General features: G+C 30.8%; 1 protein-coding gene across 1 annotated transcript in view; it reads left to right on the forward strand.

Annotated features, from left to right (window-relative positions):
• LOC105622176 (glutamate-gated chloride channel) overlaps positions 1–26,352 on the forward strand; it is a 419,590-nt gene that overhangs the window by 359,040 nt on the left and 34,198 nt on the right. The window contains exon 10 of the mRNA XM_012203609.1: positions 16,430–16,540. Coding sequence (XP_012058999.1) covers positions 16,430–16,540 — 111 coding nt within the window. The remainder of the gene's footprint in view (positions 1–16,429; positions 16,541–26,352) is intronic.

The following is a 26,352-nucleotide window of genomic DNA, read 5'->3' on the forward strand; positions in this document are numbered from 1 at the left end:
GTTGTACACCTAGCAAAAAGTCTACATAACATCAAATGCTCTTAAATGGATTTTCACTGACAAGAAAATTTGATGCAAAAAAATATTTAAATAATTTTATATTAGATGTATTAAAAAGAAATCCATTATTTTTGCATGAAATTGAATGGAAAAATAATGGATTTCTTTTTACTACACCTAATATATCACCTAAGAATGCATTACCTCTACATAGTTCATTCTAAATCACTTCCAAGAAGATCATTATTCAAGAAGATCTATTCCACTTTCGTGCGTCCCTTGATCAAGAGAGAAGAGGGGATGAAATGAGAGGCGATGAAATGAAATTTATTTCGCCTGGAAAGTCGCCCCTGAGGCAGGGATGGAAGTTGCTTCAAGTGAAAGTCATGCGCCTCCAAACAAGGAAGAAGGTGGGGTGAGAGACACTTCGAGTGAAAGTTGCGCCCTTTAAGCAGGGGAGAAGGTGGGGTGAGAGTTGCTTTGCATAGATCTTTTTGGAGATCAAGATCAATATTAAAATCTTTCGGAAGTGATTTAGAGTTAGTTATGTAAAGATAATCCATTCAAGTGGTATATAACTTTACTTAAATATTTTGGCATTAAATCTTTTTGTCAGTGAAAATCCATTTAAGAACATTTATTTGACGTTATTTAGAATGTTTTTGCCAAATTTTATTGGAGAATAAATTAGTTCGGTCCGTTCAAAAATGAATTTATTTCAAAACAAAATGAATGAATAGATCAATTAAAGTATTGTCCATCGCTATTACTTTTTTCCATCTTTCAGGCAATTTTCGAATTCCACCTCGAAAAAATGACTTGTTTTTAGAAGCGATCCAATTTTGGAGCCAATTTTCGATTTCTACGAAAGAAGTGAACCGGTGATTTGCTGCATCCTTCGGAACAACCAGTAATCAGAAGGAGCAATGTCTGGAGAATACGACGTGCAATAAAACATCCCATTTGAGCGTTTTCAAATATTTTTTTACAACTTTAGCGACATGAGGCCGAGTGTTGTCATGAAGAAGAATAACTTTATCTTGTCTTTACTCGTAATCCGGCCGTTTTTCTCGCAATGCACGGCTCAAACGAATCAATTGTAGCCGATATCGATCCTTAATGGAATCGGTTTCAGCAGCTCATAATAAACAAAATCCTTTTGGTCCCACCAGAAACAGAGCATGATCTCCAAACCATAAATGTTCGGCCGTGTTGATGTTGAGATCAATGGCAACGATTGACCGGGCTTAGCATAATATTTTTTCTTCTTGGGGTTGTCGTAGAATATCCACTTCTCATCTCCAGTCACAATTCGATGCAAAAACCTTTTCTCTGTTGTCTTTGAATCAGCTGTTTGCAAGTCTCGCCTTTCAATGTCTCTCGGTTTCAGTTCATAAGGCATCCAATTTCCTTGTTTTTGAATCATTCCTATGGCTCTCAATCGTAAAGAAATGGCTTGTTGAGTTACCCCCAATGATTCTGCAAGCTCCTCTTGCGTTTGACTCTGATCTTCTTCGAATAATGCCTCTAATTCTTTGTCTTCGAATTTTTTTGGCTGTCCAGAGCGAGGCTTGTCTTCCACGCTGAAATCTCCTTGAAACGTCGAAATTATTCCCTACATGATTTATCAGTTGGAGCAGTATCACCATAAACTTCGACAAGCATTCGATGGGCTTCAGCCGCACTTTTCTTCCAATTAAAGAAAATCAAAACCTCCCGCAAATGCTGCTAACACAAAATTCGATATTTCAAACACAGTAAAAATCAAGGTTTTTGTATGAAACTTAAAGCGATATAAACTGAATATTATTAGTAGATGTTTAACCTCTCTGAACTGCCAAAATCAGCTGTCATTATGAACCATTCACAATAGCTGGAGCCATCTTTAGGGAAACGGATCGAACTAATTTATACTCTCAATATAAAAATCGGAGATTTGACGTTTTTGGAAGTTTATCCAAAATTAGAATCTTGGGACGTAAAAAGAATTTAAATCAAGATATATCTAAACATTCTGTTATTACTAATCATATGTTGGAATTTAATCATACGTTCGAGTGAAATAATATCAAAATTCTTGATTCAGAAAAAATTAATATCCAAAATGATCCATATCAAAGCTGAAAAAAAACGAGATTAATTCCAATGAAGATACTGCATGTTACTGTGATTCGTATTTTAACATCTTTGATAGGATTTATACTAACGATTATCGATTATTTACATATTTTATGTCATCGGTGCTCCTCAGGTGTCACAAGGTGTCAGGTTTATTTTATTGTCATTTTTTTAAGCGTTGTCAGAATCAGAAGTAAAATTATTTATATATTATTACAAGTTTGTCTTTATAGTCTCTCTTTCTTTTTATGAATTCAATTTTATCTAGCGATATTGAAATTATTTCATAGCCATAATTTATTTTCACAATGATTGTTCACATCGTTCCATGATCATTTGACAATATCTAAGGTGAATTTGTAACATGATTTATTCCTTATCAATATTGATGTATAAATTTAAAATTTAATTGATCAAATAATATCAAGAGAACAATCAAATTACGTACTGTTGTCGTATGATAATAGTAAGATATATATTAAAGATTAACTGCATTAAAGCTGAATTATAACTTCTGTGACTCTTTATTTCGTTTAATGTGTTCTCAACTAAATTAAAATTTGTAATTTGTATTTCTATGCGACTGATAAAGACTATGTAAAGTCGAAATTAGTTTCGCTTAATTCTAGTGTGCATTAAACATTAATTTTAATCACTATCATATAACATGTTAACTTATTCGCTCGTTTTCAATCAATTTTTTATTATATTTTATGTAATTCCTCCTGTCTCCTTTACTCCCCCCCCCTCTCTCCCTATCTCCCTCTTCTCTAATAGTGCAGGGTACGTACTTCCGCATAGGACAAACAATCGATTGCACGTCTTGTTTTAATTCGGTTTGATATGGTTTTTCGATGCATTCTAAATCCGTTAAAAAATCAAATCATTAATAATTTTCTGTAATCATTATTTTTATTCTCAACTAAATTGATTCTCGCAATTAAATTCAAGTCTATAAGCGTTTTTAGATCTAAAAGAGGTTTTTATCTGAACTTACTATATAGAAGAGAATTTCATATCATTCTTTTTCTTTCACCATTTTAATTTGCACTAATAATAACCTTTGAGCACCCGAATATGTCAACCGTGTATCAGTTCTAGTTCATGGTTTTTTCGTGAGTCCTAAAAAATTCTTCTCATGACTTCTAAAAAATTTTAACGGTAGAATATTGAGCATTGCTGCCGTGTCCAACTTAAAACTAATTATCTTATTATTTATTTTTTCTTGATACTCGAGACTTTTTTATTATTATCGTATAATGAGCCTACAAAAAAATGCTCATCAGAACTCGAGCATTTCTCAACGTCTTCTACTTTACTAGTGCTTGTGTTTTTTGTTCACATTCGAGCTTTTCTTTTTAAAACATTGATTTTCGGAATAATTTCTTTTTGTTGTACAAATTTGAAGGTACGCCGGACATTTATTAATAGGGCGACTATCGCACTTCTTTAATTTGTTTAATACTTGAATTGCTGTTTCCTTGATGTTTCTCGCTTGCTGACTTCGTCCACTCTTCTGTCACTCTTGTTGCATGCCATCGTTCTTCTGTATACTTAACTTCTTTCCTTGGATATCTCTATAAGATGGCATAATTTAATGGCTTTTTCCAGAATTAATTGGTCACTTTTCTGGAGCAGGTTTTCTCGTATAGATGTGTTGCTGACTTTACATATTATCGTTGATTTGACGAGGTTATTGTTCAATTCGCCGAATTTGTATTTTATTAGCTTGTTGTTTTAACTCCCATGAACTGTTCCAAGAATTCTTCCGGCTGCTGCCGAGAAGAATTTGTAGCATTCATGCGCAAGATTTTCTAATGGTGGGAAATGGTTTCTGAACTTTTTGATTAATATTTCAATCTCATCCTTTCTATTTTCCGCAAATGTAAATGTTGAATATATTTTGAAACTCTTCTCACCGATATAATGAAGAAGTTAAGCACATTAAATCACTTTGCTTTTCTTGTTAACTTTTGACGATATTAGATTAATTCTCAAAGCATGCCCACCATGTTTTCCAATTCTCTGCATCGTTGCCTACCATGAACATCACCGCTGTTCCTCTGTAATCCGTCGATATCATCGCCTGAATTCTTTCTTTTTATTTTGCTTCTTTCCTCAAAATTTATGAAGTTTTTTTATTTATTTAATTCAACTGTAAAGTAAGGTTTATATAGATTTAAGAAGTACACGATGCACTAGCTGTGTCAGATGCAAACATTCTCTATTCTAGCCTCGAATCGCGCGCTTTGGCTCGCACGTCGCGTCATCTCCTTATATCAACGTCTTGTAAACAAGTGTTTAGCGATAAAAAACGTCTCTCTAGGCAGTTTTATCTCGCCGCGCGTTTACATTTAATGGTAGGCCAGGCGAATTTGACTATTTTCGTAATTTATAACTCGTTAATGCGAAAAAAAAACAAAATGGTAGAGGATTTTTCTATTCAATTTAATCCACTCTACCTACACAAGGACGTCAATAAATACAGAACATCCTGCATATAAATCGCGGTTAACGCTAGTATCCATACAATCGACACAATGCGGTAGCATTGTCGATAGCATTTAAGTGTTTGATACTTAATTGTAGTTAAAACCATTTAAATTATATTTCAGTCATTAGAATAGCAGCGACAGATTTAATATCGCTCTAATTACTTTAGTAGCACGTGAAATTGTATCGAAACTTAACTCGAAACTTTAGAAACGCAAAAAAAAAGACAGACAGGTCATAAATGTACTAGATATTCATGTTCGTTGTTCGTAAGTTTCTCCCTACGGCGAAAAATGTCTTGATCCTTTCCTTCGATTTACCCATCCACCATTTTGTCGAATCTACTTCCTCCACATTATTACTCTATCTCTTTCAAAGCAACTTCACGCTAGGGAGCAAAACCAATCAACACGCTGGCAGCTATAGAATGAGCCAATCAAAACGCGCTATTTAATTACCTCATTTAATTACCTCTTCCCCATATCCAATCAATTAGAGTGTGCCATTTTCCCAGATTCGCCTCGACTAGGCCACGCCTCTAGCGCCAAGAGTGAAGTGGAAGGAATTTGTTTTAATGCTCACATGACTGCTCACATACTACTTATGAATGTGCTTGAAAAACATAAATTTTTACGTTAAATTACAATTCATAATTGAAATAGAAAAAGAATATTGTATCAACTTTTAGGACGTAATTTTAAATATAGAAAATAATAAGATTATTTTGAATCGTATAGTTCTATAAAGAATTTTATTTTGAAAGATTTATATATGTATTCATCTTCAATCACATCCATTTTGTCACAAAGTTGACACAACATGTAGTTTAGTGAATAGGACTGTTTTCTTGTCATTACACTACAAAAAAATTTAGTTCGTGATTAAAACATTATTAATGGATATTGAATTGACTTTTAATAAGATGTGGGATAAATTAAAAAAGCTATTTTCTACAAAACTTATTATTTTCTACAAATTCTAATGTAATAATAAAAATAAAAATAACAAAAGGAAAATTAAAGCTTTTCCGTACCTTAAAAATGCTTCAGAAATCATGTCTTTAGCTATCAAACAAATGAAAACAAATTTTAGATTGGATACAGAATATTAAATAAATTTAATATTTTTATAAAGAGATATAAAAATAAGGATTTGAAGAATGTAATCTATACTATAATGTATATAATATATATATATATACTATAATCTATAAAATTTTACGTAATGATTGTGACGCGTACATGAGCCAAATGAAGAGACAATTAAGAACAAGAATCTCTAAATATAAAAAAAAACTAAATATATTATATTTCAAAAGACTGTTATTACAAATTATAAGCTTGAATTTAATTATACGTTTGGTAGGGATGGTATAAAAGTACTTAATTTTGAAAATTAGGGAAATGTTTACTTTAAAACACTGTTGGGATTTACTTGCACATTCGTCCTATTTTCAATTTGATTCCTACTCTTTATTTCATCAAGCGAATCATTGGTATTTACGCTACGCGTGGATCGAAGTAAGGGGCAGTAACCAAGTTGAAAATCGCAGCACTGCTTTAGGGAATGCTCCTCCGATTATCTTGACCTTGATATATATATATATATATATATATTGTCAAGGTCATAATTCTGAACTCTCTAACAGGTTTAAATTGTCATTATATATTAAAAAGTTATTAACAAAAAACTTTTTTAATAATGCAACAAGTAAGAATTAAAACTTGTAACAGTCAAAATTGGATCTTAAATACTTTAATAATTTCCATGTGAATTTATATGTCGTTTGAATAGTGCGCCGAATTGGTTTTTAAAAAGAAATCTCTTGTTTTTGTCACATACAATATGCAGAATTATCGCTTTTCCGTGCATAACGGCTTTTTACATGAAACAAGATCTACTCCACTTTCCTCCTGCCTAGAGATGTACGACTTCCCACGCGAAGCAAGATCCACCACACTTCATAAATATTTATATCTAACTAAATCATTAACTCCCCTATATATCATGCATAAAAATTGATTTCAAAACCTATGTATTACATAGCTTGACGTAGGAATAAAACGATCACGTGATTATAATGTATAATGATCGCGATAGAGCCATATGTTTGATATATGCGTGATATTCATGCTTTTTATGTTAAAAGTCGATATCTTGCCGCGTGCAAAAGTTGTCATAGTTTAAGTGAAAAAAATCCGGAAATAATATTTCGTAGGTAAGTTGCAATCAATATCATAATATATGGTGTAACATATATATGGACTTACATGCGTATGCGTTGACTAATAATGTTCCTACATCGCGAATATGCATCATGAGTTTAATACGTATCTTTGGAATCATGTATTAGAGCCACATCAGCAATCTAGTGTTAGATATAAATATCTATGCCACACTTCTCTCTTGCTTAGAAACATATGACTTTCCGTACAAAGCAGTGTTCCTCCTCTCCTCTCCCCCCGTCTAGAGGCGATTTTCCAAGATTCACCTGCGTAAAAAATCGTTACGCTCCTAAGCAGGGAGGAGATGGAATGGATCTCATAGAAAGTCGAACGTAAACAGAGGAGACAATGTAAATAGATCTTAATATGTACAACAAAATAAAACGTTATTTCTTAAACTTATTTTGTTAATAATTTTTTAATGAGGGACGAGCATCGATTAAAATCTGTTGGAGATTTTTCTTGACATACATATGTCATTACATATGTCAAAGTCAAAGTTATCAGCGGTTGCTCCTCTTTTTATAATTTTACCTCAGTTAACTGAATTTTAAGCATTCTGTGAGGCACAATTATTTGCATTGCATTGTTTAGAAAGTATATCTTACAACAAAGTACGATGAATAAATAAAAAGTATTTGGTGAAAGCGGTGGAGCCTTTCTTATGCATATTTTTTGTATATTTTTATGTGCTGAATCATTTGCAAATATTAATTTCAAATTAATCTGATGGCAACATGTTGAAAATCGCATATAAAATAAAACAATTTCATCGAAATCTGAAATTTGCAATTTTCAATATTTTTTCATCAATTAGCTCAAAATTAACGTTACATATGGTTAAATATATAAAAAAAAGCATACATAAAAAGATCGCTGCATCGCTTGCATCGCTTTAATTAAAATTGATCTATTTTATTCATTGTCTAGGATATCAAGTAAAATAGCTAATTTTGACCTAATAATATGCTAATAATTTATAAATGTTAATTTCAAACTAAACAATCAAATTCGAATTTTGACAAAATACATTTGCGATTTTCAATACTTTTCTATCAAACTATTTTAAAATAAAATAAGAAAAATGTACATAACAAAAGTTCCATCGTTCAAGCCATACTCTGGTAATTTTACTTATCGTTATCATTAATTGAAGGAGTAATGCTTGATCGGTAAGTCCAATTTCATGATTATGTTCTTCAATCTCCATGTCTGTTAACAACTAGTTATACAAGATTGATTATACAATATCTTGACTTTTTTGTTATAAAATTTATTTACAAAATAAAAATTATATTGTATTATACAAAACTTTCGACAGTTTATTCGTGAAAACATAAATTAATGAAATTATATTGTAAAAATATTAATTATATTAAAAAATTTAAGAAAGAAAGTTATCTTTACATGGATTGCGAAAGAGTGATACTTTTTGCAATCTTCAACTTCTGAAACATTTTCATAAATGTTATTGATATGATATAAATTCGAATGCAATCCTCTGTCTAATGAATCGATACATTTTTGAACAATGATTACTTTAAATTCAATGTTATGCGATTCAACGTTGCTTTACTTCATAATTTATTTTTGACATAATTCAAATAATTTTCGACATAATTCAAAAATATGTAATAATATAATGCGTACGCATTTTATATATTAAATCTTTGTCTTACTAAATGTATAAGTCCGCAATATTTTTCCTAAAAACAATAGATACCAAAAAGATTAGACCCTACGCAAAGTAAGACAATATATGTCAAAACGAAGCTATAGATACTGTATATGTAATAAACTTTCACTCTTTTCTTTTTAATCATAATACAATTTGATATCTAATTCCTCAGTGATTTTTCTCAATTATAAATTATATATTAATGTTACGTCCAAGCTCCGATCATATGTGTAGATAAGTTTAGACAAAAAAAGAAAAAGAAGGATGGAATATGGAAGGACGTTAGAGCAGATGCTTTTTCTCGCATGGGAAGGGGATGGAGCGAGTCGAACACATCTTTTATAGCTCTGGAATAGGTCAACGTCCTGAAGGGACGCTATAACATCTGTTTTCAACGAGCAACGCGAACGTCGATCCGAATTTTGAGACAAGGAACTTAATCCTTATAACTCGAGATCAGACTGTATGCGATCTCTGACGAGGTGTGAGAGTCGATACGAGGTCTTATGATTCTAAAATAAATGGAGATTGAGGCACGTCATGTTAAAAATATTCTAGTATTAATCCAAACTTTCTTAGTATTATTATGTAGTATAAAATATTTTATTTTTAAAATATAAACGTATCTGTGTTTGCGATTAATTTAATTATTATTATAAGAGAAATCTAGCCTTTTAACAAGAATTGTATATTATCAGTTGCATCTGCATTGGTAACTATTATTTTAACATATTATAAGAGTAAGCTAGTATTCTTGAATAATCTTGTATTTCTAATTCATTTTATTGTAGTATTTATTTTTATAAACTAATTACTACGAGCTGTTGTACATTGCGAACGCGGTTAGCTTACATCATCGCAGAATTGCTAATTAATTATATAAAAGACCAGTATACATGGTTTTGCCAAAGTTAGATCATTAGTGAGAGTGAATCTGCGTGCGTGCGAGCATACGGACGTGCGAGGGTGCGTGCGTGTGCGTACATGTATATACTGAAACACATGTGCACTTGTTCAACTCCTCCGCGACCACGTGATCAAACTTAAAAAAAACTCGTTATTATATAGGGCCATACACAAAAAACTTAAGCAGTAAACAATTGACCAATCACAGTAGAATCCATAACGTAAGCAGTAGCCAATCTAATATGTTGATTTCCTTACTGCTTATGTCTTACTGTCTTAAATTTTTTGTGTGCCACGGCCCTAACTCACTGCTTGCTTCATTTCTTAAAACTTAATCGTAATTTTCACTTATGACACGACATAAACTCAAGATTAGGAAGTTTTTGCAATCCTGTACCGTGTGCGCATGCGCAGTTCGACTTTGCACTAAATAATATATTTTAGCGTTCATCATATCTGGATACACGATATTGCAAAAACTCCCCAATCTTATTTTCATTTCGTAATATACTCATCGAGGGTGCGTTCGAGTACAGCGCTGTTGCTCATTCTATCCTTGACTAATGTAAGTTTTCATCGAGAGTTCAAATCAGGCCAAAGTCGAATCAGAGTCGGATTGAGTTGAATTCTTTTACGGTGGAGACACTACGAACCCTATCTAATAAACTTTTAAGGTAAAATTCAAATGAGATTTGGCAAAAGAATCGAGATTAGTTGTTGTAATAATATTGCCAACAGAATCAAATTGCGTTGTGTATGTACATCAAACGTGAGCAAACGTGTTGTGTACATACGAGTACTTTACATTACAACAAAAATCAAGAAAAAAAGAAGTTGATCATTTGAAGCGTTCAATTCTCTGTATCAATCCATAACTCTGTAACTCTAGTGTAACTCTGATTCAATGGAAATAGATAAGCCAATCTAATTCTAATTCGATTCTGATCCGATTCGAATCCTCGATGGAAACTTCGAGAGCGTTTATGCTAGTAAGTGTATGCCATGTGCCAATCTATAAAAATTGATCAATCACAGTCACGTATTTCCCTCTCATTGTACTGTAAGAAGGGAATACCTGACTGTAATTACAAATTACGGCATACGGATACGTACATAAACACTCCCTTATGCCTATTTCTAGGGTCGCAAGTCATATGAAATTGGCCAATTACAGTTGAATACAAACATAATCAACGATTGTTAATAACGATTTGTTAATTTCTTATGGCTTATGTTTTTTACGGCTTGCCATCCTATTGTGAAACAGGATGAAGATCTTGTTCTACGTTCTACTAAAAGATAAAGTTTAATTTAGTTTAGTTTAGTTTAGTTAGTGACACGGCAGCGTTGACAGCACACTCTTCGAACATACTTTTGATCTCTGAAATGTAGAAAATGCAAAATGATACAGAGAATGGCTGCATTCGATATAGTTGTATTTCCAAATGCACCCGATTATGCATCGCTAGCGCCAGGAGCTATGCAACCGTATATTTTCTTCTAGTTGATGATAACAATAACGATATATCTTAAAAATAATAATTCAAAGATTTGCATATCTTCGCTCGTAGACCACATAAAGAAAAAATAAAAGCACTTTTATTACATAATCCGAGTGGAAACTATTGAGCGTATATAGAACTTAATAAGCTATTGAGATCCGATAATCTCGGTCTCGGTGAGACCGCAACTCGTTAGTTCGTGTCTAAAAAAAGCACAGTCGGTTTCGCGCCTTGATATTGTTGCCTATGATATATGAATACAAGGATGTGCTTATTCGCATAGATAAATCATGTGACGGTCAAGCGGCCAATCATCAAGCTATAGCATCATTATGCGATGAATTCAAAGTTATTGTAGTTAATTTCCTTACAATATACATTATAGAAAATTATTTATCTTGCCATTATTATAAGCATCATTGCAAAAAAGATAGACATTTTATTGTGAATTTTTTGTAATACAATGAAGTCCTGATCGTGAAATGTGGGATACATAAGTAAGTTTAAGTATATGTTAAAGTTTTATAACGGGAAAATGTGTAAATGTGTTGTATAAAAATAATATTGTGTTAAGTATAAAATAAACACAAAAATTATTTTATTATTATATTAAATTATTGTAATTGTAATACATATAAATAAATGTATACATTATATTTATTACAATTTTATTACATTATTGACATTGTAATTTAATTATAAAAGGAAGATATGTAAAAAATAACTAAAATTGACCTTAAATGAACACTTTTAAAACCAACACAGTTGTCATTTTGGAAGTCTGTACCTTTATGAAAAAATTATTTGTCCAAGAAAACTTGGAAAACCTTCCAAAAATAATAAAATAGGTCGTTTAAACGCTCTGCAAAGAAATTTATTGTATGTCAAATGAATGATAATAAGAAAAAAACCAAAATCAACGATATAGAGTTCATAAGATCTATAGTCCATATAGCCTATTATAGCCTATATTAGAATCCCAAGTAGACATTTGAGCTCTACTAGGTGCTGTTAGAGCTGATAGGGCAAATTAGAGTCAACACTTATCTCAGCTAAGTGTTTTAGGACTTTTATTAGTCTGAATCTACAATAAGTTTTCGAGCTTTAAGCCATAAGAAATGGACGAATCATAGTCAATGATTCTCCTCGTATTCAACTGTAATTGATCAAATTCTTACGGCTTAAGGCTTAAAACACCTATTGTACATCCAAACTTACAGGTCTTAATAGCGCCTTATATAGTCTATTATTGTTCCTTAAGACCATATTTTACGAAGCCGAACCTGCTCGAATCGGAAACTGTCGATGATGACGTATGTTTGGTGACATCCCCTATTCCAAATTCCTTCACTACTAGATGAGCATATCCTTGTATTTATATCATGTCGTTGTCCTTGCCTTAGTTAGGATTTAGAATAGGTTTTTTTAAGTCTTAAGTTTAAGACTAAGAAATTGACTAATTACAATGTATGTCGAATGTGAGGAAAATAATCGATTGTGATTCGTCCATTGCTTATGGTTTAAAGCTTAAAAATCTATTGTAAATCCAGATTTAGCACCAAGACACTACTGTATCTTCAGATTAGCGCTAAATTAGTAGCGCTAAAGTAAAAGAAACACGCGACGATAAAGTAAATTCTATTGAGATATAGTTATTAAGATTATTTATTTTACTTTACAAAATTTAAAAAGTACCTTACAGTATCGTTACATAATAGAGCTGCCAATTCCATAACATTTATTAGAATTCTAGTAGGGAATGGAAAGTTATTTTTTAAAAATAACAAATTACAATACTTGTTACTGAGTAGAAAAAATAACAAGTTACTATTACTAGTTACCGATTTTTAAAAGTAATTTGTTATAGTTACCATTACTCGAGTATCTTTTTTCCACGCAAAACGACTCTCATCCCATCTCCCCCATCTGCTTAGGAGGACTTTCATGCGAAATGACTCTCATTTCACTTTCCTGCCAAAGTCACTTTGCGTGAAAAGTTGTAAAGTATGCTTTAAAGCAGAAAATTTATATTTTATAGAAAAGAGACATTATTTTTCAAACTTCTTTTGTTAGTAACTTTTTAATGAATGATGAGCGATAGCTAAAATCTGGTGGAAGTTACTCAGAGTCGTGACTTTGAAAACATATATCAAGGTCAAAGTCATCGGAGCTGATTCCCCTATTCGGCATATTTGCCAAAATAACTTGTAGTAACTTCCATGCCCTGATTCTAGTGTATATTACTTTACACTTTTCTTCGTGTGAGATTCTATTTTCGAAAAATATTGCATTCAAGCATGATTATTACTTTACAGTAAAGTAAATCATATTCTATTCTCAAAACTGTAACACGAACAAATCTCAACACTTTGCACACTTGTATTTTTTATTGCCTAATGAAATATAATAAATTTTATCAGCACTAAGGCAAAAGGTACTTGATAAAATAAATTACTGAAGAAGAATTATTTCGCGCGAAATATGACGGGTCAAATAACAATTGAATGCCAAAATGTCCAGATAAGCATGCGATTATAGCACAGTGTTAGTTTGTTAGGCTACCATCCCAAAAATCTTAGGTTCATATCCAGTCGATACCGCATACACAGACTAAAATTTTAAGTAATATGCGCTATATTTTTAGTAAATTGTGTGGAATTGGTAAGTCCATGTAGGAACAGGCGTCCATTTATGTAAAATTTATATAAACTTTATGTAAAATTTATTTTATTTTTCTGGTAAACGATCGTTGTATAGCCATACTGTAAAGTACTTTTTACATTTTGTAAAATATAATTTTACATTATTAAGATTATCGACAATCGCTCATTTACTAGAAATTAAAGAAAATTGTATATAAGTCACTGTACATAAGACGTCTGTCCCTATATTTACTTGAAAATTCCATAAAATTGATTAGAATTCGAATACATTATATTTTTTCTCCATGAATAGTTAACTTTGACCATTACTAATTTAAAAACTATTACAGCATTGACATTTTGGTATTAGACTTTTGTCTTATTTTTAAACCAGGAATATGTTATTAAAATTTCGATCGCGAATTGTGGGACATTCTGCATACTGAAAAAGACATAAGAAACAATGATTCACTTGTGAATGATTTTCATAGCACAGGAGGATAAGATAACTCTCAGTAATTTTCAATATTTAATTCATGTCTTTTCGCAATTCACATTATGTCATATGATATTAACATTCACCGGCAGTATTCAATATAGTTTTAAAACAATAACGATCACCAGATATAGAATAAGACGCCTCCTTAAATCAGCGTATTAATATCGTGCTTTTTTCATGCATTTATAATTAATATGAAAATGATACTTCATATTTCCAGTACATCCTCTTTCAAAAATATCACATGCTTTTATGTGCAAGCTTAATTGCTTTTTTTTTAATAAAGCTTAGTATACTTATGTTATTATTATTAGTTTGCTTATAAGAAATTGCGCCACGGGTTATCACTTCATTACCATACTTTTTTCTGATAAAAATCTAAACAATATGTCCAAGATCGGAATACAAGACGTTTTATATTCCGATTTTGGATATGTGTACTGGATAAATTAGTTCGTATATATTAGTTCTATAATAACGCAACGCAACATTATGACGTATATCAAAAGTGTCATAATATTGTTTTTCACGTTTATTAATTGTTTAGGTCATATTTACAATTGTTTACTCTTATATCTCAAAATTTAATAAACTACGAAGTATATTTTATAAATGGATATAAAAAAAATATTATATGAAGGTTGGCTAGATATTTTTTATTATAAAGTTATGAACAAATATTGAAACAAATATTGAAATAGGAAACAACAAATTATCTATTGCACAAAATATGGAAGTGAACATTTCGTGTACGGAAAGATTGAACGTATTTATCTCGTATGTACATTCACATCAGATTTACCATCTTTAAATGATCTTTAAACGATTCCATATTTTAACCTGTGTGTGAATATAATATTTGTTCAGCCTTGAAACAACGGCTACGCTCGAAAAGGACAACTATTAAATAAATTTCCATCATCGCATGAAATAATAACTGTCATTAAAATGCCAATGTTTCATTAAAATGCCATCAAAATTCAATTTTAAAATTTATTTATAACTTAGCAATAAAGGATTTCTAATCAAATTTCATACATCTTTTTTTCTTATTTCCACTATATAGAATATGATATCACAGATTATTTGTTAAATCCTGAGACATTCTATATGTAAAAATGAGAGAAATAAAAGGATTAATAAACAATATGATAGAGAAAATGTGAAAAATCGAAGCTTAATGCATATGTGAACATTTTTTTAAAAAGGGAGAGGATTTAAAAAGAGAAAAAATGAGAAAGAGGATGAATCAAAAGAGTAGATTATTGTTTAAGTTTATAATATATTATAAAATATTGGAGTGTCCCAATATTTTATAATGTATTGGATTGTTCTAGAAAGTTCGTGCGATTTTCTTTAGTTCAAAATTATACATAGAAAAAATTTGTTGTGAAATTTTCAACCTATCATAAAAGCTTGAAGTTTTTTTCTACAAAATTGTTTTTTAAAAATGTTCCTACAACTTTTTCTCCTTGAGATACTCGCGAGTTAAATAAAAAGGACCATGTGATTTGGATTGTTTATAATTCTATTAAAAATCATCATATCGCAATTAAAGAAACAGATTCTTAAAGCTGAAACTTTGCTTTATCAAATAATATAATTGCTAATTTTTTTAAATATAAAATATATATAAATTTGAGACAAATGTAACATTACTATTCTTTTAAGCATTCCGCAATGCTAAAAAGGTAGCATTATTGTCCTTTTAAGCATTGCACAATGGTTACAAGAAAAATAATGTCATATTTTTAACTTAAAAAATTAAAAATTTATATGTACTGTATTTTTTTAATTGGCAATTATATCATTTAATAGAGGAAAATTTCAGCTTTAAGAATCTATTTCTTTAATTGTAGTACTATAATATGATTTTTAACAGAGTTATGAACAATTTAAATCATAATGCTCCTTTTTAATTCGCGAGTAATTTAAGAACAAAAAGTAGAAACATTTTTAAAAACAATTTTGTAGTTGGGATAATTTGAAGTTTTTACGATAGATAGTCGAAAATATTTTTCGCAAAAATATTTTTTAATACATGACAGACCGAAGTAAGAAAAAAATTTTTTATCTTTTTTAATTCGTAGTTTTCTATGTAAAAATTGTCAAACTTACAGAGACTCAAAAAACATAGTAACTTTTTGAAAAAATAGAAATTTCAAGCTTTAAAATTCTTTTTTAAATTTAAATTTCATTCACTTTTAACGAAGATATTGTACAATATATACAATTTTGAGTTTTAAAAAATTACATAAACTTTCTGGACAATCCAATATATAATATTATAAATAATATATAATAAAAAGAATTTATAACTAAAAATGTAAGTGTCTTCTATGGAGACCCTGTCGTAGGGTAAAAAGAAGAGGGAAGGCGGAACTACTGGTACTACTGGACCGAACGAAATTATTGCTTGCACTAATTGCGGACCTAATCCCTGTACACATACAACAACAAACGGTTGCACCGCCGAGGTAAGCAAGTTATTATATGTACAAGTATAACAATATATTATGTAAAATATCATTGTATTCCTTTCTTGAGAAATATAAAAATGTATTTGAAATGTAAATAAGGAATAGAAGTAAAGGCTATAACGGTCAAAATTAGATCTTTAATGAATTAATCTGAATTCATGAATTAATCTGAATAACATATATTATATACTATATATATGTATATGCATATATATCATATTTGTATTCGAATTGCGCGCCGAATTAGTTTTTCGGATTTGTAAACGCAATTAAACTACTGTAATAATATCACAAATTAAATTGATAAGCTTATTTTAATAATTTGATGCTCAAACATCCTATCAGAAAGATGTTAATATGCTGTAAATTTATTGCAAAAAATATTACCTCGAGCGTCTTAAATTTTAGATTATTGAAGCTAACGTTATTTGCTCGTACAAAATACAGATCCGAGTTCGACTTCCGACTGAAGTAATATTTTTCACAATAAATGTATTTACAGTTTTTCAGTATATTAACATCTTTTTAATAGAATGCTTGATTGAGCATCAAATTATTAAGATAAACTTATCAATTTAATTCATGATATAGTAGAGTAGCTTAATTGCGTTTACAAGTCCGGAAAACCAATTCGGCGCGCAGTTCAAATGTCTACAAATATGGGTATATATATATATATATATATATATATATATACCATATTTGTAGACATTAGTATATATATATATATATATATATATATACGTACAGAGTACTTCCGATACCTACAAATCAGTAAGTTGCCTATTTGCCTATGGGCAGGTGAACGCTTGATTGGTAATGCAGACTAAAATTAGATCGCAAGTCCGACAGGAAATGAAATAAGAGAAATTGAATTTTACATTCTGATATAATGTAAAATTCAATAATATGATATAAAATATGTATTTAATAATATAAATAATATCTGATTTAATCTAACATAAATGAAATTTAATAAATATTTAAAAATATATGTAATTATAATTTATAATTATATATTAAAAAAAATAATTTATTAAATTTCATTTATGTTAAATTAAGTCAAATATTGTTTGTATTATTAAATACATATTTTATATTATTGAATTTTACACTATAATGTAAAATTCAATTTCTCTTGTCTCATTTCCCGCCGGACTCTCTTGCGATCTAATCTTATTCCGCATTATTAGTGAAGCGTGCCCCTGCCCATACTAATTCAAATTGAATTATTTAAGCATTAAAGATCTAGTTTTTACCAGTATGGTCATTACTTCTATTCCTTATTGTTTTTTCAAATGTACGATTTTACTAAAATTATTTTATTATTTAATTAATTAATTTAATGTGTTTTCGATTAATATTAAAAATAAAACATCATTATGTACAGTCAGTGGCATAAGCTATAAAGTAAATCAAAATTATCTAATGGGATTATAGCTTGTTCAAAAAATCGAAATATTAAGGACTATTATGCACGGAAAGTATAAAGAATCATGATCCTTAATTTTTTTTACAAACGAGTGATAGTTTAGAATTATACTATAGAATTTATTTTAGTTTTACAACTAGTTTTACAGCTAAAAAAAAGTGCTGGTGCGAATTAGCAAATGTTAGTTATAGCTTGTCGTCGAGACATAATTCTTATAAAATTTTCGGTTAAAGCTTTTGAGTAAAAATCTCTAAATCTTCTAAATATGTCAAAGATAACTGCTTCAAAATAAATATTCGTGTTTCTCAAAACTTCATCTTCGTGATTAATCAGATATTTTTAATCGGATCGGCGTCAAGATTAGTCAATCCATCGATCGATATTATTTTTACATATTTATAAAAGTTTCATAAAAGCAAGTCTGAAAATATGATGAAGCTATATTAATAACAGTGATTGGATGCTATAACTAAATGCATTTTAGTAAATGTAATGCACTTTTAAATATAAATTTAATTTTTTTTAATAACTCGGTTTCGTTTAGAAATCTACTGACTACGTTTTTATGCCATTAACTGTACATAATGACGTTTTATTTTTAAAATTAATTAAATATATTTTTAATTAATTAATTAAATGCTGGAAAAATGCTAGAGATCCAGGTATGGCTCCCAGCCGAGGTAATATTTTTCGCAATAAATTTATTTACAGATTTTTGATACATTAAGATCTTCTTAAAATGACCAATTGAGCATCAAATTATTAAATTGCTAACTAATGTAATTTGTGATATTATTATGGTAGTTCATTTGCGTTTCTCTCTAATATAAATCAGAAAAATCAATTCGGTGCACAATTCGAGAGATTACAAATATGAGACATAAATTATATATAATATCTCAATAGATAATTTAATCCTATATATGAGCCGTTTCCGCGTTACAAGTTTTGAAAGATCCAGTAATCATAGTCCAGTAAAATCTGGACTTTCAAGGCTTGTAGCGCGGAAACGGTTCATGCATAGGAACAAATTTTGCCCATTGAGACATTTGTTCAGAATGAAGAGAACTACAATATCCAAAAATTAGCTAAATCTGCAGAAAGACATTTTCCATAAGATTAGTGCCAGGTCTTTTACTCATTTCTTTTGTAAGTTGTAAACAATTATAATTTGAAATTAGATCGATGAGAATTGTTCATTTCATTAATTTTATGGGCTTTTACAATAAGTCATTACCTAGCTTTAAATTTTAAGCCATGAGAAATTCATAGTGAAAAGAATAATCGCATGTAATGCATTAGTCAATTTCTTATTGAACAGCTTAAGACTTAAAGTTTAAATAATGGCTTATTAAAAGCCCATTAAATTCACAAAAATGACTGCAAAATCAGTAATTTTCTCGCTCGTTTTTGGGGCCCGTCTCTCGCGAGTTAAAACTAAACTGTGTGTCGAATATTATCTTATGATGAGACATTGTCACAAAAAAATTTCATGCCATAACATTGCTATAATGTTGCAAATACATTACGCAATTTATTTGCAATATTACAATATTGCAAAGAAATACATATATCTGCAATCATTTTGCAATCTTTCTGTGCTATATGAAAAATAGATATATGGGAAAATTTATGAACTTTAATTATTAATAATATTTTAACAAATAACAAGTGATGATTAAAACCTGTTGGAGATCATTCAGGATCATGATATGATACTTACAATATATCAAGGTCAAAATCAAGAAAAATCAAAGAAGCTTCTGCTAAAATGAATAATTACCTAATTTTTTAATATAATAATTTAAATGACTATAGCAACATAAATAATTTCATCTTTTGTATAATCTTTATATAAATATTGACAATTAGCTTTGATTTTTTAACATTTTACGTTGTCACACCGCAAATTTTTAACGATAAAATTCATAATTTTGAAACTATTATATTATAATCTCGACATTTTAGTATTTTTATTTTAAAATGACCTCGGAAATCTATTTCTACATCGTTAGTTTTTATTTGAGACACTCTTATATTTACTGACAAATATTTAAAAACAAAGTCTTTTTAAGAATTGTATATTTTTATATTTCCTGCGATACATTTATTGGGAGTACAAATTAGTTCGGTCCGTTTCCCTAAAGATGAGAGGCTCCAGCTGTTGTGAATGGTTCATAGTGACAGCTGATTTTGGCGATTCAGAGAGGTTAAACATCTGCTAATAATATTCAATTTATCGCTTTGAATTTCATACAAAAACCTTGATTTTTACTGTGTTTGAAATGTCGAATTTTGTGTTAACAAAGCAGCATTTGCGGGAGGTTTTGATTTTCTGCTTTAATTGGAAGAAAAGTGCAGCTGAAGCCATCGAATGCTTGTCAAAGTTTATGGTGCTCCAACTGATAAATCATGTAGGGAATGGTTTCGATGTTTCAAGGATGGAGATTTCAGCGTTGAAGACAAGCCTCGCTCTGGACAGCCAAAAAAATTCGAAAACAAAGAATTAGAGGCATTACTCGAAGAAGATCAGAGTCAAACGCAAGAGAAGCTTGCAGTTGTCATCATTGGGGGTAACTCAACAAATCGTTTCTATACGATTGAGAGCCATGGAAATGATTCAAAAACAAGAAAATTGGGTGCCTTACTGAAACCGAGAGACGTTGAAAGGCGATTTTTCACTTGCGGACAGCTAATTCAAAGACAACAGAGAAAAAATTTTTTGCATCGGATTGTAACTGGAGATGAGAAGTGGACATTCTACGACAACCCTAAGAAGAAAAAATACTACGCTAAGCCCGGTCAATTGTTGCCATCGACCTCAACATCAATATTACGGCCGAACATTCATGGTTCGAAGATCATGCTTGTATCTGGTGAGACCAAAAGGGTCTTGTTTACTATGCTGCTGAAACCTGGCGATTCCATTATGGGCGATCGGTATCGACTACAATTGATTCATTTGAGCCGTGCATTGAGAAAAACGGCCGGATACGAGCAAAGATAATGATAAAGTTATTCTTCTTCATGACAACGCTCGGCCTCATGTTGCTAAAGTCGTAAAAAAATATTTGGAAACGCTCAAATGGGATATTCTCCGGACATTGCTCCTTCTGATTACTGATTGTTCCGAAGGATGCGATTTGGCAAGTTACCAGTTCACTTCTTTCGCAGAAATCGAAAATTGGCTCCAAAATTGGATCGCCTCCAAAGACGAGTCATTTTTTCGAGATGGAATTGGAAAATTACCTGAGAGATGGGAAAAAGTAGTAGGTAGCGATGGACAATACTTTAATTGATCTATTCATTCATTTTGTTTTGAAATAAATGCATTTTTGAACACAAAAAAACGGACCGAACTAATTTGTATTCCCAATAAAAAGAAACGTAAAACAATATTATTTTGATAAACAAGAATATTTTGATAAATAAGAAGATATAATAGCCTCTCTTTTTTTATTGCCCTGATGAAAATGTTTCTCAGAATTTTTCATATAATTTTTTAGAATTTCTATATAATTTTTCAGAATTTCTCTATAATTTTATAACTTTCTCATATTTTTTATACGAATTGGAACATTTCTCAGAAAATCTACATTTTTTCTCAGAATTTTTCATATATGTTAATTATAGAATATCGTAAGATTTTTAAGATTTTTTTAAATATAAAATTTTACAAAATCTAAAAAATTTTAAAATACTTTTTAAAAATTATGGGATGAGAAATTTCAGAATATTTCAGAATTCACTTATACGAGAAATTTTGAGAGAAAATGTAAGTTTTCTGAATATTTCTATTACTAACTATAATATTACTACTAATATTTCTATTACTAACTATTTCTGAAAAATGTTCCAATTCGTATAAAAATTATGAGAAAAATTTTCACCAAGGTGAATATAAAAACAACAGCTAGATATCATCGCAATCGTCAATTTTTAGCGTCTGACTTCTAATTTATGACTGGCTTATTATTGTAAAAGGCCCATTAAACATAATGTAATAAAAAGAGATGAATAGCTACATATGTTTGTGCAATGTATTTATGTATTGACAATATCCTGTTACATCCTAAGTTAAAGTGGCATTAGGAACAAAGGAAAAAGTGCTATTACATTACACGTGTATATGTACATGTATTTCAAATACATGTTTGCATCCGAAGATATCTATGTCATAATCAGAATGTTCATTTAGTAAAAATACTTATTGTAACTTGCTTGTCAATGTATACATTGACCAATAAGTATATATATTTACTAAAACACTTTGAATATGATATACTTATATAGACATTTCATAAACGTAGCGTCGTATAAAAATTATGCATATAATTATTGATCGTATAATGTATGTTATATATATGTATAGCACGTATATATGTATACAATATAACATATATATTATATAGGATGTTCAAAAAGATCCCGAATTTACGAACTAAACATAAAGATAATCATAACTAATCGTAAAGGAATATGAATTGTATCGGCATACATAGTACATATAAAATATAATACATTGACCTATGACTATGATTTACGTTCTACGGCCATTCTTGTGCTAAGGCCCTTACATAATGTTTTTGAAAGAAATGCTTCAGACGAAAGTTGTAAGATTTCAAAGAAGCTATTTACTGATATTCAGTTTTACTTTGTGTGGCGTCTGCAGGGTCAAATCAAGGTCACATTCATGTTTTTAATGAAATATGTTATTTTTATTGTAGACTCTAATACACAGTTATTATTGATATGTTGATTTATACAAGGATATAAGTTCGAAAAGTTCTCGGTCTAATACAGAAATGATTCCACAAATATCGAACTGCTATAATTTTAGAAAAGTTTGATCCTTCTCAGGATTATTGTTAAAATTTTAGATAGATGTATTCATTTGTTTCGGCCGTGTCAAGCAATCAGCTTTTGATTCCATCTTGACAATGCATCCATTCACATTTCTTCAATTGCAGACGCAAAATTCTACAAATGGTTCCGCAATCTTTTTACTAGATTTGATAATCAAAATGCCTCTAGCAGTAAATTAAAAATAATCAACTCACGATGAACATGACATTTGTCTATAACTAACCAAAGCGTGATTTACGGCTATGGCACTTTGTTATAGCTCGCCAGCCCACAATTAACGCCTCTGGCAGTAAATTAAAAATAGTCAACCCATGATGCAGCCCACTTTTTGCACTGTTTGTCTACATGAACTTTCTGCGACTAGTGTTGCCAAGAACACATAATCTTTCTCATATATTAGCTGTACAACTTCCGCCGTTTTCCTATAGATGGCTTTAGCGGTAAGTGGTGGTCGAAATAAATAGATCATAGACGTCATACAATAAACTTGGGCATCTGTCAACATAACCCCATAGAAACATTAGTCGATTTGTGTCTGCATCATAAAGTTATTCTCGATTGAAAATGTCAGTTTACAAATCAAATTCTCGTCATTTGCGAGAGGTTTTAATTTTTTGCTTCAATATGAAGAAATCTGCGGCTGAGGCTCATCGAATGCTCTCAAATACTTATGGTGAGGCCGTTATTAGTGAAAGAACATGTCGTGAGTTTCAATGCTTTAAGAACGTTGATTTTGACGTCGAAGACCGGCATAGCGGTGGAAGAAAGAAGGTTTTCGAAGATGCAGAATTGGAGGCATTACTTGAGCACTCGTGTCAAAATCAAGAAGAATTGGCACGATCATTGGGAGTGACTCAACAAGCCATTTCAAAACGCCTCAAAGCCAATGAATGGGAATGATTCAGAAGCAAGGAAATTGGGTGCCGTATGAATTGAAGCCGAGAGATGTTGAACGGCGTTTGTTTGCTTGTGAATAACTGCTTGAAAGGCAAAGACGGAAGGGATTTCTGCATCGCATTGTGACTGGAGATGAAAAATGGGTTCATTACGATAATCCCAAGCGCAGAAAATCATGGGGAGTTCCCGGCCATGCTTCCACGTCGACGGCCAAACCGAATATTCACGGCTCCAAGGCGGAAGCAAAGTTGTACACCTAATATTATTTATAAATATAACACATTTTCGTCATTTTTCTCTCTTCATATGGTACTTTGAATCGGAATCAATAATATATATGAGAAAGATTATAGCAACACCAGTCGTAGAAAGTGAACGGTGCAAAAAGGTTAGTTGAAAAGAATACTCTGCAAGATAAAATGAAATAACATGGATCCACCTAAACTGTCAATTTCCGGCTTCAAGCTACGAGTAGAATTATGCTTGGTCTAGATATACAGGGTGCGTCACCAAAATCCGGACAAATTTCAATTTAAATTTTCCGCTATATTATGCCTCAGAGGTTATTGTTGACGTTTGAGAAAGCCTGATGCTTCTGGTAAACAGTCTCAAAAATGGTCGCGATTGATTGAAACTAAGTGCGAAGTATAGTCGAAGAGCCGCGATCATCAAAGGCCTTCGCGCTGGACGCTCAGCAACAGAAATAATTCGATTTTTTGAATACCCGAGATCAACCGTTTATGATGTGGCAAAATATATGGCTTTAAAATAGTCCAACAAAGGTTCCAGTATACCAGCGAAGAAGAGTCACTCGAAAGAACGCATCGCAAGGATCCCCGCAATCATTGAAAGAGTTCAAGCGCTGATTTCGGATGATCTAGGGCAATCGTTGCGAAAATTAGCATCAATTATTGGTGAAGTGAGCCAACAATGCGTCGAATCGAGGAAGATCTTCGATACAAATCGTACACTTTAAAGATACGACAGATGCTTTCTGAGGCTGCCAAAACAAGCCGAGTTGCTCGCTTCGGCTCCCATTCTGACTTCCCAACAGCCCAAATTTAAATCCTTTGGACTACTACGTAGTATGAAGCGTAATTAAAAGGGTCACAAAGTCTCGGCATCCCAATGTGACATCATTAAGGATTGCTATTGAGGCAGTATTCATCGGCATAAATAGCATACAAATTACATTACAACGTACGTGCGAACGCTTCAGATCGAGAATAAAGGCCGTCATTCAAGGCTAATAAGGGATATATTGAATAATTGTGCTCTACAGGGATCCCTCCAAGTACCATATAAAAGGATTTTTTGTAATATTTAATTTTTCATTAAAAAATATTTAATAATATTTAATAAAATATTTTTCATTTAAAAAAATTTTGTTTAAAGAAATTGTTCGATTTATCCGGTTTTTGATGACATATTCTGTATATGTGTTGGTCTGATCATAGCTCTGGAATATAAATTCGATATATAATCTATACAAACTTACATATACACCATTACAAACGTGCATGGGACAAAAAACATGAAATAGGCAATAAAAACAATTTTCCGACGCGTTGAATTTCCATTGCCTTTTGCTTCAATCTGTTTTGAGGTTATATGTTCATTCGGAAATATAGCTTTGGCAATTCTTTAAAAAATTTTTCATGCATTAGGCTAGTATTACATTTACGTACAATAAAGTATTTCAAGCCTATCGATTGGCTGCAAGAAAGAGAAGTTGTTGTATCTCTCTATCCTATAGTCAATCAATGTCATATAGTCACTCAAAGTCTTTGTCGTACGATACATGAAATATCAGCCTTAGTATACATATATATAGGGCGAGCCAGACCGATGAAATATCTCGAAAACAAAATTTTTGAGAAAAATGATTCAAAAATAAAAGTTGTAAATGTTTAAAAAGTTTATTTACTGATCGTATCTGTATATCTTGTTAAGTGGCATTTACAAGATTAAATCAAGGTCATGATTTTTTAAAATAGAATACTCTATATTTTATTCCAAAATCTAATAGACATCAAGAGTTTTTCAAAACGCTATAATAAAGTTCATTTTGATTTAGTACCTTTACAAAGTTGAAATTTATGGTACCGCCCATGCAATCCTTCCACCTTGATACTGCTAGCATTACCCAACATGTCCGATCAATGGCTGAAATTTCTTGAATATTGTTCGGACTCATGATCTAGATAACATTTGTCAAGATTAAGAACATTGAAGGTTGTTCCTCTTATTTTCATTTTTATGTAAAAATAAATAGTGCAAAAATGAAGATAAGAAGAATAACTTCTAACGATCTTTGATAAATATTATCCATGTAATAATCCTGAACAATCTTCAAGAGGTTCTAAACTATCGCGCTTCGGTCAGATGGGTAATGCTAATGCAGATGGTATTGCAACTTTCAAACCCCAATATATTTAAAATATAATAATTCGAAAAGTTAATGAAAATAAATTGTACTCTGATGAAAAAATTTCGCTGAAGTTATTTCATATTTTGGAACACTTTTTGACAAAATTTCAGAAAAATTTCAGTTTAATTTCAATTTTTGCCAAAAAGTTCATTTTCAGAGAAATTTCAGCAAAAATTTCGGAGA

The sequence above is a fragment of the Atta cephalotes genome (genome assembly GCF_000143395.1).
Source record: "Atta cephalotes unplaced genomic scaffold scaffold00002, whole genome shotgun sequence".
NCBI lineage: Eukaryota > Metazoa > Arthropoda > Insecta > Hymenoptera > Formicidae > Atta > Atta cephalotes.